The 17,713-nt window shown below is 43.7% G+C and overlaps 1 protein-coding gene across 2 annotated transcripts in view; it reads left to right on the top strand.

Moving 5' to 3' along the window:
• Positions 1 to 16,160, top strand: part of dscaml1 (Down syndrome cell adhesion molecule like 1) — a 99,923-nt gene extending 83,763 nt beyond the window's left edge. Inside the window, exons 21-35 of one of the 2 annotated variants that reach the window (XM_069668025.1) lie at positions 2,296 to 2,449; positions 5,036 to 5,153; positions 6,295 to 6,458; positions 6,698 to 6,796; positions 8,335 to 8,523; positions 8,647 to 8,775; positions 8,883 to 9,041; positions 9,150 to 9,305; positions 9,490 to 9,520; positions 9,638 to 9,756; positions 9,872 to 10,024; positions 10,111 to 10,305; positions 10,429 to 10,737; positions 10,851 to 11,052; positions 11,107 to 16,160. In XM_069668025.1, coding sequence (XP_069524126.1) covers positions 2,296 to 2,449; positions 5,036 to 5,153; positions 6,295 to 6,458; positions 6,698 to 6,796; positions 8,335 to 8,523; positions 8,647 to 8,775; positions 8,883 to 9,041; positions 9,150 to 9,305; positions 9,490 to 9,520; positions 9,638 to 9,756; positions 9,872 to 10,024; positions 10,111 to 10,305; positions 10,429 to 10,737; positions 10,851 to 11,052; positions 11,107 to 11,413 — 2,484 coding nt within the window. In that variant the 3' untranslated portion in view covers positions 11,414 to 16,160. Of the gene's footprint in view, positions 1 to 2,295; positions 2,450 to 5,035; positions 5,154 to 6,294; positions 6,459 to 6,697; positions 6,797 to 8,334; positions 8,524 to 8,646; positions 8,776 to 8,882; positions 9,042 to 9,149; positions 9,306 to 9,489; positions 9,521 to 9,637; positions 9,757 to 9,871; positions 10,025 to 10,110; positions 10,306 to 10,428; positions 10,738 to 10,850 lie in introns of both variants that reach the window. The other variant, XM_069668024.1, reaches the window with a different exon arrangement.
• Positions 16,161 to 17,713: the final 1,553 nt, after the last annotated feature.

The following is a 17,713-nucleotide window of genomic DNA, read 5'->3' as shown; positions in this document are numbered from 1 at the left end:
GAACAGGGAACACGGGGAAGTAATAAAAAGCCCGGTGGATTCCTGCATGACGGCCTGCTCATAAATGTGAAAAACAACATGAATGCTGGAATCTATTTGCCCAGAATAAAGCGTGTGTTGCGCAGACAACGAGCCAGCAGGCGAGGACGGAGCTCGGCTACACTGCAGTGTCTTCTTGAGCTGTGCTGCGTTTACTGACACGTGTATTTAGAGGTGTATTTAGAGATTTTACCGATTATACCTGGACTTTAGTATAGGCCGATACGGAGGAGCCCTCCAATATAAGTGGAAAAATATATGTACATGTTATAAGTGGAAAAACACTGATTACTGACAGTTTGATACCTTTGACTTAGATTCACTCAGCTACTGCTTTTCAGGCGGTATCAATAAAGATACTGGTAGCAATACAGGTGCTGGTATTAGTACCGATACAACTCTACTTGTGTTGAGGTCCTCTCATCTGTGTGTTTGAGCCTGTCAGTCAGAACTGTGGGTCAAACGGTAGCTAAACGGGGGTGTGTGTGTGTGTGTGTGTGTGTGTGTGTGTGTGTGTGTGTGTGTGTGTGTGTGTGTGTGTACCTTGGTGTTTGGATACCAGGGTAGTAGATGAAGAGTAGGAGTAAGGGTATAATTGGTGGTTAGGTGACTATAGTGACAGGCAGTCAGTAAAAAAAGAGAGGTCTGTGTGTGTCTGTGTGTGTCTGTGTGTGTCTGTGTGTGTATGTGTGTGTATGTGTGTGTCTGTGTGTGTGTCTGTGTGTGCGTGTTGGAGGGACAGTGATGCATATATGTCTAGACAGCAGACACATGGCTAGGTTAAACACACTGCAATTACACATCCACCTCCAGGTCATGTATGCCACTGTATGTGTGTGTCAGTATATTTGTGTATTCATGTTTGCTTATGTGTCTCCACTGCTCTACTCTCCTCTTGTTTCCTCTCCTTTCCTTTCCTTCCTGTTTCCTTTCCTCTTGTTTCCTCTCCTCTTGTTTCCTCTCCTCTTTTTTTCCCTCTCCTCTTGTTTCCTCTCCTCTTTTTTCCCTCTCCTCTTATTTCCTCTCCTCTTTTTTTCCTCTCCTCTCCTCTCCTCTCCTCTCCTTTCCTCTTGTTTACTCTCCTCTTATCTCCTTTACTTTCCTTTGCCTCTCCTCTCCTCTTCTTTCTTCTCCTCTCCTCTCCTGTCCTGTCCTTTCCTTTCCTTTCCCTCATCTCCTTTGCCTCTTCTCTCTTCTCCTGTCTTGTCCTGTCCTGTCCTGTCCTGTCCTTTCATTTCCTCTCCTTTGCCTCTCCTCTTCTCTCTTCTCCTCTCCTCTCCTCTCCTGTCCTGTCCTTTCCTTTCCTTTCCCTCATCTCCTTTGCCTCTTCTCTCTTCTCCTGTCTTGTCCTGTCCTGTCCTGTCCTGTCCTTTCCTTTCCTCTCCTTTGCCTCTCCTCTTCTCTCTTCTCCTCTCCTCTCCTGTCCTGTCCTTTCCTTTCCTTTCCTTTCCTCTCCTTTGCCTCTCCTCTCCTCTCCTCTCCTCCCTGTCATTGCTGATGCCTGCAGTAGATAGGCCTCATTAGTGTATGACTGTTCATGATATCCCTGACTGACTCATTTATCTGTCCCCCATTGTCTTCCTCTGTCTCATATCTCTGTTTGCCCTCCCCCAGGAGAACAGAGGAAGAGGAGGGTGGCCCCCCCCCAACCCTCATGTCTGTCTCTCTCCTTCAGCGTTCCCCTCATATCCTCCCTCCCTCCAGCTCCATCCTTCCTCACAGTTTTTCCTGGCATATCATAAAATAATATGCCCCAGAAGCTCGGTTCTTTTATCCCCATCCTCCTCTCTTCTCCTGACTGGAGGAGAGGAAACAGGGCTGTGTTCACATTACAATGATGTTCAGTCAGTCCCTCACATTACGTCTGCCTCTCCAGTAAAGTGACAAAATGATCTTGTCTTCGGCATCCTCTGAATTTTACTTTGTGCTCCTGAACACGTGATATGACACAGATTTCTTAGCATGTCTTTAAACGTATTTATTCACTTATTTCTGTTACTAAATTGCACCTGTTTCCTGAACAAATTGATCTGTTTTAATTTTCTGCTCATGTACCTGATGCATCTGCTTGTCTCTACAACGAAAAAGAGCATCACAAACAATAAGAGTATTAAGCATGTAGCACAATCGTTGCGTGATCTCAAAAGAAACACACTTCCTGTTGTTTACATAAGATTGCATGACATGTCAAGATGTTTGGTGCGGCTCAGCTCTGTAGTATAAAGTCTTTCCTCTCCTTCTCTCTGCTCCCCACAGATGCCCAGCGAGTACGAAGCCAATCCAGAGCTGCTGTTCTACAGAATCACTCACCTGAACCACCGGCAGCAATACCTGATCTGGGCTGCAGCCGTCACCACAGCGGGCCGGGGGAACTTCAGCGACAAGGTCACTGTGGAGCCAGCAGCCAAAGGTGAGCTCCTGAATGTACAGTAGAGAGGTTGGTAGTGCTGTAAACATCTGCAGGTCGTTGAGGAGTCGAAGTTATACTGGTTAAAATGTAGTTGAAAGTTGACAGTTCCTCATGGTTACATTTAACCTTTGATTTATGAGTATTTAAAGGACAAGTTAACAAATAGTTGTCTGAGTTGAGAGAGTCGAGAGCCTGTGTTCCAGGCTAAAGGCTTCAGGCTACAGTAGCAGCTATTAGCATAACACATCTGAATGTCAGGCCAAACTGTGAGCAAACTGCAATGAGGGAAATTTAGGTGATAGGGTTCGCACAATAAATCGCACTTTCATCATTATTGCGCTGCTGCCATGCACAATAAATCGTAATCACAATTAATAAGTGTAAGTTTATATAGCTATGCATGCATTTACACCGAGCATGCTAAGGCGGGGTACACCTTCAGACGAAAGTAAGCAGAGTCCTGATTTTTGATGTTTCTAAAGATTATCTTGCCAGAGTTTGCTGTGGTGTGAGATATGTTAACAGTGGTTTTACTTCCCCCGATCTGCATGGAAGGACATTTTGGCCCCACCGTAAATATTAAACATGTTCAATATTTACGTTCTGATATCCTGTTGTGTGGGGGGGGAACCAGAGGACAGCCGAGCACGCACTCTGCGGATTGTCACAGGGAACGATAGCCAATTTGGAAGAGAGCTGAGTGAAGACGGAGGCACAACAACCGCAGCCATGGCGGCAACACGAAGCACAAAATGAACACGTACAGCCGATGTTCACGTTGTCTCCACGACTTCTTTGTGAATTTCCAGTAAAAATCCCTAAAACTATCATAGGCAATTATTTCTGCCCGTTGTCCGCCATGTTTGTTTACTCCACAGTTGACCGTGAGACATTTTATGAGATTCCCAGTTGTGAGAGTGGGGACTCTGGTTGTTGTTGAATTCATCTGTTTGTGTGTGGCGTTCTGTTTTGGTCATGTGGTTGCTCTCCACACACTACAGGAACAAAACTGTTAAATCTATCATGATTTGTCGACATGTGTGGGGTCTGTAACATTTTCAACAGCTGTTGAGACTTTAAAAAACTTTTAGATGTGACCGGCCTTAACCTTTAACCTATCAGATGGAGCTCTGAACACATGGGCCATGCATCCACACCCATTTGGCCAATCGGGTTAAAGCCTCATCAGCTACCCTCAGAAAAGTTTATGTCATTTTAATGACAAGTGACTGTTTAGCTATTTGGTTGAAGACCTTGTAGTGAAAGAGAACAGTACTTCTATTATTTAGAAATGTTGGATTCAGGAGAGACGACGTGCTACAAACACAAAAATTCAGAAATTAAAAGGAAGTTACAGCTTTTATTAACTCTTTAATCTTTGTTAATCGCACATGACATGGACAGATGATAGAATCTGACCTGCAGATCACCATCACAGTGCTTGTAGGGAGGATTTGCTTGTTCTGTCTCTCTCACAGGAACTGTTACGACATAACAACCCTTAGAGCAGTTTCCCTCTTCAACGCCATAAACTAAAAATACAGTTTTTAAAGGATGTTTTGCTCTTTGCATCTATGAATCATGTGAATAATCTCCCTCTTTCTCTGCCACTTGCTCTATATAACTCCGCTCTGCATATTTTTTCATGTGTGACTACCAGAGAAGTGTTCGCCATTGATTTCAGAGTTCAGAGGGCAACAGATAAACCGGTCTAAATCACGGAAATGACAAGAGGGGGGGGACAAAAGGGAGGACAGCAGGTGGAGGGAAAGAGGAGATGACATGACAGGAGCAGAGCTAACTAATACACAAGACAATAGAGAGGCAGGCGGTGTGTTTAAGAAAATGAAGAGGGCAGTTAAATCAATAGGCTTTGGATTAAAAGACGGGAAGAATAGGAGCGCGAGTGGATGAATAGAGTGCACTTTCAATCATGTTATCCTTTTCTTTATCTATTCGCTCCTTTGACTGCTGGGTCCAAAGGTTTGCGAGTGTGTGTGTGTGCTCGTACGGGTGGGTGCGTCAGCTGATCGGCAGCTGTAAAAGGCAGTGTCCTCCAGGCTTGCCCACTCAATACTTCATTCAACCTTAACATAAGTGCACTAGAGCAGTGGCATTAAGCCTGAGAAAGAAAGAGACAGAGAGCGGGTGGGGGAGCGCTGGAGAATAAGAGGGTTATGTGACTGAATGGATTTTTTCATATCCTCTCTGCTCATTCTTTTCCCCGTCTTATATTCTTATTGAGATGCTTTTCTTTGCTGCACAATGTCACATTTAACACACATTTCTCTTCCGAAAAGTGTGAATCACTGTAAACACACTGCACTCCCTCTACCAGTAAATCCACTTTATTGAAAGAATCCCAAATGGAAAACAAATCAATTTGTACATTGCACATCAGGCATCACATTTCTGTATTGATTCAACACGTTCTCAAACCTCCACCGCGTCTGTTTATTGGGTTTGGAAATTGTTTATTTGACAACAGCAAGATAAAGCGATTGTTAGATATTAATTAGGCTATTGCATTTCTTTTGAATGTTCTCCCTCTCCACAATTTTTATAATACTCTTCATCCTCCTCCAGCTCCAGCTAAGATCCTGTCCTTTGGGGGTACGGTGACCACTCCGTGGATGAAGGAGGTGCGACTGCCCTGCAGCTCAGTAGGAGAACCTACACCTACGATTAAATGGACCAAAGACAGGTGAGAGTCCTGCCCAGAAATGATGCCTTTAAGATGAGTGTGGGTGGAGTGCTGTTCTGACACCTCTAAGGTTTGGTTAAAGATGAAGTCAGTGGTGTTTGGAGATGTATATTTACTCATGTGTTGATGATGTTGAGGTGCTGAAATAAAAAGTCAATCTCTAACAGAAATGCAGATCCTGAGATCCTGAAACCCCGACAGGATGAGCAGGTCTTGTCTCACATTATCCCGCTTATTACACGACTATTTACTTACAAAATCAATTATTTGACACAATAAATTGATTTTGAAAATATTTTATTAATGTAAAAATGATTGTCTTTCTGTTTTTCATTTAAAAATAGTCTGCTACACTCACAGTGAGAGCTGCGTCCATAGCAACGGTTACCCCTGTAGCCTTCTTAAAATGAGCTAGCTGACTCATTAAATGGTAATATTTCCACTCATAGTGAAGTAACATTACCTGAACAGGACAGCAGGAATCAGCGCATCACCTGATTGAGCTTTTCTGTTTTCGACGTCATATTTACCGGACTTATTCGGCAGATTGATATGATTACAGTTTGTCCTCCTCATTGTGTGATTAGAGCTGCATCCCTAGCAACGGTCTGTTCTTCATAACAACGGTCTGTTATCGAGAAATAACATACCTCGGAATGCCGTAATTAACCAATCAGAATCAAGTATTTAACACAGTGATAGAGAGAAATAAAAACCTTCTTTTAGTCTTTAGAGAGAGATGAGAGATTAACATTTTTATGTTGGCTGGTATTATGGTGCCTAAATGAGCCTATTACAAATATATCTGCATCTGCATGTATCTATCCACTATGTTCCAATATAAAAGCTAATTTTCCAGAACATATAATGCAGAAAACAAAGCTTGTGGTGGATAAAAAATGATGTACTCATGTAGATTGTCCAGCAGAGCCAATCCACAATAAGTTTACCATAGTCTCGGCACTGTTGGCAGCATGTGTAGCAGATTATTACAAGAGAACAGAAGGCGACCTGCACTAGAAATGTTTGACGATGTATAATATGTTTATGTATGTACATCTACATAGGAATGAAATGTGTAAAATACACTGTATCAGGAGTCAAACGATTGACCGTGATCCTCTCTTCCCCTCTCTGTCAGCGAGGACACGGCCATCCCAGTGTCTCTTGATGGACAGCGTCTCATTCTGGCCAACGGGACACTGGTTCTGCGCTCCGTCAAAGCTGAAGATTCTGGTTACTACACCTGCACGGCCACCAACACGCTGGGCTTCGACACTATCATAGTCAACCTTTTGGTACAAGGTAGGACAAGGGCAGCAGAGTCCCTATACTTATTTATATCTTTACCTTTCACGCTATTTTATTTACTCCACTCAACTGTGACGACCCCTCACGTCTAGGCAGGCTGTTGTTGCTGCAAATGGGAAATACAGTTTACATTTTACACAACCATCAGCAATATTTTACTCCCTCAAAAACAACCATCAATTCTGTACTGTAGGTGTTTTGCCAGTTTTGAACTCTTTCTGTCTGTCCTTCAGTCCCTCCTGACCAGCCTCGTCTAACCGTCTCCACCACCTCCACCTCCTCCATCACTCTCGCCTGGATTCCAGGAGACAACGGAGGCAGCTCCATCAGAGGTAAGCGGCCCTGCACAACAGAGGCGTCTACTGAAATTAGCTTATATTATCGAGTTTATGAATGAAATGTGAATGAATGAAAAAGGACTCCCTTTGACCTTTTAGGTAGTTTGCCCTCTGTGTGTCTTTCTTCCTCTGTTGTCTGTCACATTGTTGGTGTGCATGCTGATCTATTAGCTTATTGATCTGCCCTCTTCTTTCATGTTTCCATCTTAACTATGTGTCTGTTTGATAATCTGATTGGTAGTGATTTCTGTGTGAAGATGAGCATGGTGCATGTGCATTCATGCAAATGTTTTTTCAATCCCTTTGTCCGTGCTGTTTGTGTGTATGAGGGTGTTGCAGTGTTAAGACTCTTCTGTGCCTTTTAATCCTGTATGAGACGATGAAGCTCCTGAAGTTTGACTGTTTAGGTGTAGTGTCTTGAGATGTAACTGCACCCTAAAAAATGTGCATCAGATGGAAGGACTCATTTGCGTGTTTTAAGAGCATGCAAGATGAAAGCGGCACGTTTGGGGCCTGCAGCTTTGTATTAAAATAACGACGGGCCACCAATCAGTATTTACATACATCATACAGCTCCTCATACATCCACAATGCCAGTCTCCTTTATGTTGTATAGCAGAATGCCTGTCAGCCTGTGAGGCCATCTGCTCAGTGTCAGCAGTAAGCAATGCTGAAGTTCCCAGTCAAGCATCTATTTGTCACTCCTGCGCTTGTATCCGCAGATTATTCATTTAAAATGAAAAATCATGTTTTTTTATAAAAAAAAGAGTCCCAGCTGGTCGTGTGAAAATAGAATACATTAAAAAACACAGATAACAAAGTGAGCAAATCCTGTAATCTGGTAATCCTGCGGTGAGAATTGATGTTCTAATCTGTTCTGCAATAGTCTGTTATTGTGCTGCGTCCTCTCATAATGTTCTTTCTTCTGTTCTATAAAGAAAAACTTTGTAGAGTGAAAAAAACCCCAAAGATCTGCACGTTAACCCCTCTGATGATTTGGACTCTAGTGCACCATCTGTTAGGGAGAGAGCGGGAGGACAAGAAGATGATACAAAGAGTACAAAGAAACACACAGATGGAGATATGCATAGATGTATGTATATGCATACAGGGACGGAGGGACAAACAGACAGGCAGAGATGGAGGATTACTTTCAGAGTGTCTCAGAGCAGGAGGGAGTTGGCTCTTAAAGGCAGCTGATTATAAAAACAGTCACCACATTGCATACCCTCATTTGCATAGATGCTTAGTCAGCGCCATCCCAGTCTTGGGGTTTGTAGGTAACTAATGGCGGCTTATATCGAGAGCAGCTAGACCAATCAGGAGGCCTATCTGAGCAAGAGATGTGCAGCTTAATATTGCCATCTAGTGGACAGAAGCGGTATGGCTGTCAAAGGTTTTTAAAGTTAGTGCAAAATTATTTTTTAATTTCAACTATAAAAAAAGAGAGAATTCTGTTGTAATTCTTTTTTTTTTTTTTTTAAGATAATTTTTTTCTAATTCTAATTATTTTGTGTCTTTCTTTTGTGCAGGTTTCGTGCTGCAGTACTCTGTAGACAACACAGAGGAATGGAAAGATGTCTTCATCAGCTCGAGCGAGCGCTCCTTCAAATTGGAAAACCTGCGCTGTGGCACCTGGTACAAAGTCAAGCTGGCTGCGAAGAACAGTGTTGGAGCCGGGCGCATCAGTGAGATCATAGAGGCAAAGACCCATGGGAGAGGTGAGAGGTTGGGAAAGAGGGGGGAGGAAATTATTGTGGGACGGTAAAGCTGCTTACATGGTCTTATGTTATATGGCACAACACATGTAATCTTATACAATGGTGATTTTGCTTCTTTTGCAGAACCCCAGTTCAACAAGGATCAGCCGGTCTTCACCCACATTAACTCAAGCCATGCACGCCTCAACCTGCAGGGATGGGCCAGTGGAGGCTGTCCGATCAGCGCTGTCACACTGGAGTTCAGACCAAAAGGTGAGTCGTAGTCGCAAAGATGAAGATGAAATATTTCTAACGTTTAACAGAAGCCAGGAAAGAAAAGAAAAGAGATTAGACTGAGTGTTGGTGTTTAAATGTCGCAGGAACGTGGGCCTGGCAGAATGTACGCACCAATGCCACCACAGACGTGTTCCTGGCTGAGCTGCGCGAGGCCACGTGGTACGAGCTCAAGATGAAAGCCTGTAACAGCGCTGGCTGCGGCAACCAGAGCTCCCAGTTTGCAACACTGGACTATGATGGCAGTGAGTAGAAGAAGTGCTGCTTTAATAAGAAATTCATTACACTGTGTAGCTTAGAATACTGGCGTCAAAGGGCTGCCACTAACATCTGCTCTTCCTGGTCGTGTGCAGGCACAATTCCGCCAATCAAGTCCCCCCTGGAAAAGAACGACGACGTCAAGAAGCTCTTTTCGATCGGCTGCCCTGTGATCCTGGTCACTCTGGGTGTCGCGCTACTCTTCATCATCCGCAAGAAACGCAAGGAAAAGAGGCTGAAGAGACTGAGAGGTAAGAGAGGAAGTGAGAGGAGAGGAGACAAGTGGTAGGAACTGGCACGGAGAACAAAGCAGTCTTCAGAGAGTTTGAGGCAGACCTCAGAGAGAATCTTGGATCAAGTCTAGGGTTGCATTTATTTTAAGAAGTTTATTTGTGTTACTGGAAAAGAAATTGTTTTGTTCTCTGCTCCCTCTAGATGCCAAAAGCCTGGCAGAGATGCTGATCAGGTAAGACTGCTATTTCCAAGTCTGAAGTATGATAAAGTGTGATTCAAAATTCTCACAAATCCTTAGTTTTTAACTTTGTTTTTAAGCCGTGAATGTTTGTGTGTGTGCTCATCTTAGTAAAAACAACCGCAGCTTTGACACCCCAGTGAAGGGACCTCCTCAGGGCCCGCGGTTACACATCGACATCCCCCGAGTGCAGCTGCTAATTGAAGACAAAGAAGGCATCAAGCAGATCGGTGAGAGAGACAGAGAGACTGAGACGGAGAGTTGTGTGTGTTCACGTGTTTCTGCGTGGATCAAAATTGACCTGCGATAGCTGCTTTTCTGAAATCTTCCTTCTGGTTCTTACAGGTGAGGACAAAGCCACTATCCCTGTGACAGACACCGAGTTCAACCAAACTGGGAACCCTCAGAGCTTCTGCACAGGAGTGTCCGTCCATCACCCTGCGCTCATCCAGAACACCGGCCCTTTGATTGACATGTCAGACATCAGACCAGGAACAAGTAAGTGCTCTCTCCCTTGCTTCGATATCGGTTTGAAGCCTTTAAACTTAAACATCCTTCTTATTTCTTTATCAATTTACCTCTAGACCCAGTGTCGAGGAAGAGCGTTAAGTCGGCCCACAGCATCAGGAACCGCTACTCTAGCCAGTGGACCCTGACCAAGTGCCAGGCCTCCACGCCAGCCCGTACTCTCACCTCGGACTGGCGCACAGTTGGCTCCCAGCATGGCATCACTGTCACAGAGAGTGACAGTTACAGTGCCAGCCTCTCACAGGACACAGGTTGGGTGAAATGACACTTACAGCCATTAAGATGCACATAAAAGAAAGGCTTTGAAATGTGAGGGATTTGTAAAGCTGTAGAAAATGTGCTTATCTCTTCTGTCTTTTCCTTCTCTTCCATAGATAAGGGTCGAAACAGCATGGTGTCGACAGAGAGCGCCTCCTCCACCTACGAGGAGCTGGCACGAGCATATGAGCACGCCAAGCTAGAGGAGCACCTGCAGCATGCCAAATTTGAGATTACTGAGTGCTTTATCTCTGACAGCTCATCCGACCAGATGACCACAGGTACCAATGATAACGCAGACAGCATGACGTCCATGAGCACACCGTCAGAGCCCGGTATCTGCCGATTCACTGCCTCGCCGCCCAAACCCCAGGACTACGACCGTGGCAAGAATGTAGCTGTGCCCATTCCACACCGCGCCAAGAGTGAGTGCTGCGAAGCATGAACGTTTTTACTTTGAATAAAAACACAGATTCATTATAGTCTTTCTTATTTGCAGGCTTTGACAGTCACGTTAAACTACACTTTTCCCCTGCAGGTGATTACTGCAACCTCCCCCTCTACATGAAGTCAGATCCTTTCTTCCGGAAGCAGTCAGAGCATCATGACCCGTGTCCAGTGGTCCCCCCACGTGAAGCCTCCATTCGTGGCCTGGCCCAGCGGGCGTACCACACCCAGGGCCGTCATGTGACTATGGACTCTGCAAAGCAGCAGGCTCTTACCATGGGCCACTCCGGCCTGTCCAACCTCACCTCCTCCGGGGCCTCCTCAGGAGCAACGGGAGGCGGAGCCAGTGGGAGTGGGGGGGCGTCTGCTAGCTCTAGCAGCTCCACACTCCCCCAGAGGACTCTCACCATGCCCGGCTCCTCCTCCTCAGTGGCCCAGAGTGCAGCGGCTGCAGCTGCTGCTACTGCTGCTGCTGCTGGGGCTTCATCCTCCTCTGGTGGAGGGGCCACAGGAGGGACTCCTGGAGGAGCCTCCTCCAAGATGGGAGGATCCAGAGACTCTCTTCTGGAGAGCAGCTCGTCGGGCTTAGGCAGACTGCAGAAGCAGAGGGATGGAGGGGCGGGGGCCTACTCCAAGTCGTACACACTGGTGTAGCCTGCCGTCACTGCGGCCTGTCACTGTAACTCTTAATGAATGCTGGTCGAGCCAGCGCTTGCCTGGAGCCTCTCTGGAAACGTGTGGTGAGGTACATACACATGCACAGCTGACCCGTCAGTGCCTGCTCTGTGCCAGGCTGCAGGGGGACAACACTGTATGAGGGTCAGAGGTGGGTCTCCACAGCACAGAGGTTTGCCTTTCTTTCTGCCTGATTGCTTTCTATTATTATTGTGTCATCTTTCTCTAGCTCTCTTATTTCATCACCCTGGGAATCACTTGCCAAAACATAGATGATTTATGTTCACGTCATAGTTTCATTTTCTGATAAGGACACAGTACTTATGCACAAAATGCTTTCCACGTGCACTGTCTTGTTTTCTGGATGGAGGCAGTCGTAGAGTGAAGCGGGCGGCTTCACTTTTTGAGGTTTTTAGGTTTTTAATACGTTTCTTTTCTGATGGGAGAAGAGCTCATATCACAGCATTGTGCCACGGCAGGATGCTTCTACTGTATGCATAAACCACCGACCTTGGTATCACACTGGCTCTGAGAGGTTTGCTCCATCATGGATTCATACTTTAGCAGGAATGGACGGACTTCTGTCTCAGCACCAGTCTTGAGATGTGGGGAGTTTTTCTTATACATGCAATGGATGACACAGCATAGTGGTCTTAGCCGATGCTTTTATAAACGGACTCAGAAGAAATGTCAAGCATCGTGAAAGATGAATCCAAACCTTTTTTTTTTTTTTTCCATCAGTTTTCTGTTTGTTTTCCAGAGATGGAAATATAATCTCATGTGCACTAAGAAAACGTTAGAATGGATCCAAGTAACAGAAACCTTCACAAGCCTGCGTCTGTGTGCGTGTGGGTGTATATGTGTAAATATATATATGTATACATGTGGCAGGCACACACCAACAGTGGACCTTTTTTAAAATCAATCTGTATGCTGACCTCTCGGGCAGACGTCTGTGTCAAAAATGACCCCCCCACCCATCCCCCACTGTTCATTTTGTACCTGTGAAAGGGGACGTGGGGACAGTATCAATGATTATGCTGATGATGTGACACTATGATCCTAATTTGGTCCGGCATTTTGAACATAATTTTTCTAAGTGTGATTGACAGCATTGCTTGGGAAACGGGGAAATACTGAACAGGAAGTGGGTTCATTCACGGTGGATTCATCACGGCGCCACGATGTTTTTATTCTGTTTAACTCATTTCACATGTACCCCCTTATTATCCTTCCCCACTGTCCTGTCTACCCACCCAGTCCCCCATCATATCCATACAGTGTCACTGTGACCTACCGCTAGCATCCTAGCTAGCTAAACAGACTGAGAGAAGAGGTCTAATATGCACAGACAGGCAGAAATGCTACTTGACGTTCAGTGACAACTTGAATGGAGAGACAAGTTGCAGCAAATTTATGGAGATGTATACAAGAAGAATCATATTTGTATGAAGTGATCTTGAATTTATGAACAGACAATTACTATATAGACGCAAAGGTCGAGTGTGAATAGGATTTGGAGTCGTGTTAGGGTAACGGGGAGGGGGCGACAAAGCAGAGACTTTTTTCCTCAGACAAAACGAAAAGATGTGTTTTCAAGTTCCTCAACCTCACTGAGATTTCTGTTAGCTTTATGCATGGTACTGTAACTTAAAGTTTATTTCCCCCCCCATTTCTCCTCCCAAAGCTTAATCCCATAATAACAAAGATCGTTCCAAAAAAAGAGTTGCTCCAAATGTTCTGCAACGGGCAGAACGTAACATCAGGGCTCTCGCAATAGACAAAAGAAAAAAGATATGATATATGTTTGTTTTCAAAAGTATGTACATATATATTTCTATTCAAATATATAGCAAATATATGAATATTGAAAAAAAAAAAAGCAGAGAAATATAAAAGCCGTTCTAATTGAAAATATATATAAAAAAAAATCACAAGACAATCGCTCAGAGTGAAAAAACTGCAAGAAGGAAAGAAGAAGGTTAAACGGGTAGCACAACCACGGACGGGAGATCTCGGAGAGAAAGGAGGCGGTGTGAGAGAAAGTCAAATGGTGAAACTGAGGTTTGAAGAATGACCCCCCCCCCCCCCCTTGTGATTTAGAAAATGTTCCGGCTGCAAAAAGAGACACCTGTGCAGCAGGGAGCAGCTGAGAGGACGAAGCACAGTAAAGTTATAGTGTGAGATTGTGTCGCTGGTTAGCTGTGGTCTATGGCTCAGTGCAGGAAGTGTGGTGTTGAAAAAGAAGCAAAGGAAAGCCTATACAGTAAGTGAGCCTATTGTAATATGTTGTATTGTACCTTCCAAAGGTGTGTTCACAAACTCACTGCCATCGCCCGACTAATGAAGACAAACAGACCAACAAGTATTTCTGTTTCTTATCTGTGTCATAGAGAGTCCTCCCCAAACTCCAGGACTGCAGGCCGATTTAATCGAACCACACAGTAAGAGTTATAACTGCTCGTAACGTATTCATGCTTTTATTTTGAAATAAGGAGGGAAATTAAAATTAAGATGCCTTTTTAATTTTGCCCTTTCAAGTTGTGCAAACACTTGTTTCCAGGATAAAACAAGTGTTTGGGAGTGGGGCGCGCCTGTGTGAGGCCTCCTTACTCCAGTTGTATGGATATCAGATGGAGTGATAAAACAAACTCCTGTCCAACCTGCTCTCCCCTGTCCTTCAGTGAAGTTGGTCCTACTGTAAAACACTCATCTGCTGTCAGTTTGGTCAAAGTATTTGTAATGGATACCTTTAGGGAAAGTTTCACCCTCGCCTACAACAGTTTGAAATATAGGAAACACTCTCATTCACTTCCTTCCCCATGTTTAAAAAGGGAAGATTGATACCAGGCTAATATCTGTAAAAGTAGTACATTAGATTCAAACAATGACTGTATATAAAGATGGACGACGCGTCCCCATCTGCTTTCATTGTACAACATTAAAGCTAAAATACCCCCTGTGACAGGCGCTGCCATCTTGCGATGGTGACATCATTTGGAGCCAGAGCTGCGCAGCAAAGATCAGCGAGCTGCCGTAGCCACTTCCGCTACCAAAACACAGACTTAACTTACGACGACTTCCTCTCGCTGTTCGCCCTCTACTCTGCTAATCCGGAATTGATTGGCTGCAGGAGCCGTATTTGTCAACAGAGCTGTCAATCATCCTTTTTACAGCATCAAATAACTAATTAAAACTAAACTTGTCAGAAAAATGAACACTTGGACGTAAATCAGCATGATAATAACTAACTATAACGGCAGAAACCATGTTTGGGAAAAAAGTATTTGCTGTGTAATTTGATTTTACAGTTTGACTCATGTCCCATCTGTTAACATGGAGGAGGCGGGCTTAATGACCTATACTGCAGCCAGTCAGCAGGGGGCGATAGAGACGTTTTGGCTTCACTTTTAGGGAGCTGTTGTGTCGTCCATCTTTACAGTCTATAGCTGAAACTTGCTGGTTTTTTACTTCATATTTTTGTGCCGATTGAATAAACAGGATTTAACGTGGTATTAAGTCAGCTTTGGTGCTGGTAGGTGGATTTTGTATCTACTAACAGTCGTCTTATCCAACTCTGGCCAAAAATAATCAGACTGTTTCTTTAATATATTCCGGGAGTTATTTTTCAGTTATAAATATATAGTTAAATATAAGTCCACACAGCCTGACTTCTGTATAGTGAGCAGTGCTGCAGAAGTGCTTTGGTAAATCATTCAGGCCTTTAAATAATCCTGAATTTTGGACTCTCTCTTTTTTTGGCCCAGATACCTGATGTTGACTCTTTTTCAGTATGATGTTAAAGATGTAAATATGCAGCTGAAACAATAACCTGTTATTGTATTGAAAAAAAGAGTTGCAAATTGCGAACAGAATTGTTCACAGTTGCTCCAAAGTACAAACACGGCAGCTGCAGCTTCTCTTCACATTTAAACAGGATCTGAAGCGATTAAGGGATCAATACAACATACTTTCCAAACTGACTCAGTCGGTGTTCAAAAGGCCAACTTAACACGTGCTACTCCCCCAACCTTTCCCCTGTCTGCTCAACCAATCAGACCCCCCCTCTCACTGTACCCCTGCCCACCTATACAACATGATTTCTACTCCATACTAGAAGATTTGTGTACATAGGAAAGTGTTTTGTATAAATGAGTACTATTTTCGACATCTTCACTAGAAACCAGGGCACAATGTAAACTTTGAACTGAAGTTATTGTACTGAATCAGAAGAGGACTTAATGAGAACTATAGAATTATACAAACACTGCTTTATCTTGATTTATGGAAACATGTCAGAGTGGACCATGCATAGTTAACTATACTGATTCTTTTCTTACAGGACATTCGGTTGCTTCGTCTCCTTTTTTAATTTTGTTTTTTAAATATTTCTTTGCTTCTTTTTTACTTTGTCACAGGTTGCTTGATTTAGACTTTGCCTTTTTTAATTTTTCCACTTTATAGGGGGAGGACAGCAGCGTTGCATGTTCTGAAAATTTTGCTGGTTAAAATAGAAAAAGGGAGCCGGTGAAGTGAACAATTTAAAAAGGGGGTTAATGAAAACAGTTTTAAAAAAGCAGAGGTTGTTCCTTAAACTTTTATGGGGAAACGTTGCTTCAATTTGCAATTGCTTGTGTTTAACTCTACATTTTCTTTTCTATGAAAACAAACAAAAACAGAAAAAGAGTACTCAACACCTTGTGCAATAAAGCTATCTTTTTATGAACCGTGAGCAGATTTTTCATTCTTTCACAAACATGCAGAGAGGTGGAGGGCTTTCATCACGTCTGTACTGTAATCGGATCATAATAAGGACTGACTTGTTCTTAGAATCTGCAGAACTCAGATTTTAGAGGGACTATTTCTTCAGGCAGAACGTAGTTCAAATAAATAATCATGTCATCAGTGATGTCTGACTATCAATAGTTTGAGCCCAGAGAGGAAATATCCTTCGCCAACATTATGTCAGGCTGTGGAGCACAAATGACCGAAGGTGATCTGAAAATCAGGGCAAAGTAAACTGAAATGATCGACATGTGGAACCACTAAAGGTGAGTGAGAAAATGTTTCATTTCACTTAAACATCTTTTAACTTTATTCTGGGGCGCTGCTTTAGCTCAGTTGGTAGAGCTGGCGCCCCATGACGCACTGATCACAGGCACGACTCCCGGTCTGCCGATCATTTGGTGTACGTCATCCCCCACTCTCTACGCCCCACACTTCCTGTCTCTCTTCTGCTGTCCAATAAATAAAAGCAAAAAGCCAAAAAAAATTCCTTCAAAAAAAACTTGCTAAAACTTCAACCCTGCCCATAAAAAAGCTCATCTTAACCTTTGACCTGAATTCAGCCCAGCAATGGGTGGACTTGTGTACATTAATCAACATGTAAGTATACATTTGGGTAAACTGTCACCTTTGATTTCTCTTCAGGTTTTCAGCCCCATATTTTAACCTTTAGTTTGAATAATTGAACAAATACATTATGAAAGAAATATTGTGAGAAGTTTTTTCCTTTTTACTTTCACAATAAGAAAAAAGGGGCTTCCTCCCACAGTCCAAAGACATGCTCGTTAGGTTCGTTGGTGACTCTAAATGGCCGTAGGTGTGAATGTGAGTGTGAATGGTTGTCTGTCTCTATGACTGACTGGCAATCAGTCCAGGGTGTAACCCGCCTGTCGCCCAATGACAGCTGGGATTGGCTCCAGCCCCCCTGTGACCATGAAGAGGATAAGCGGTATAGATTACCTAATGAGCATGTCTTTGGACTGTGGGAGGAAGCCCCTTTTTTCTTCCGGAGGGAACCCACACATGCACGGGGAGAACATGCAAACTCCACACAGAAAGGCCCACTTCGTCCGAACCAGGAACCTTCTAGCTGTGAGGAAACAGCACTAACCACTGGACCACCATGCCGCCCCACATGTGATTTAAGTTTCCAAAGAGCACCAGCAACACTTCCACTCCTTTGTCTCCAGACAAAACATTTATTACAGTTTATAACACATTGTTTCTTCACAAATCTACTTTTCATTACAGAGTTTTTGTCAATCAAGACGAAAAAGGCAGAGCGAGTTCTGTGATTGGCTGTGGCTTCGTTCTGGATGAGCCTGTTTATCCGTGTTGTTATTCAATGCCTTACTATTTCATTTACTACTGAACACTTGAGATTACAATGTAGCCCATTACAGATATTGTATTAACAATTAATTCTTAAAAAACATGGAGGATTTAACTAGACTAGATATTATTATGAATGCACCATCTGAAAATGTATAGCAC

The sequence above is a fragment of the Semicossyphus pulcher genome, unplaced genomic scaffold, assembly GCF_022749685.1.
Source record: "Semicossyphus pulcher isolate SPU_LCO1_2020_fin unplaced genomic scaffold, fSemPul1.0.p SCAF_19, whole genome shotgun sequence".
In the NCBI taxonomy this organism is placed as follows: domain Eukaryota; kingdom Metazoa; phylum Chordata; class Actinopteri; order Labriformes; family Labridae; genus Semicossyphus; species Semicossyphus pulcher.
Note: the sequence above shows the minus strand (reverse complement) of the source record. Positions and strands in the feature narration are given on the sequence as shown.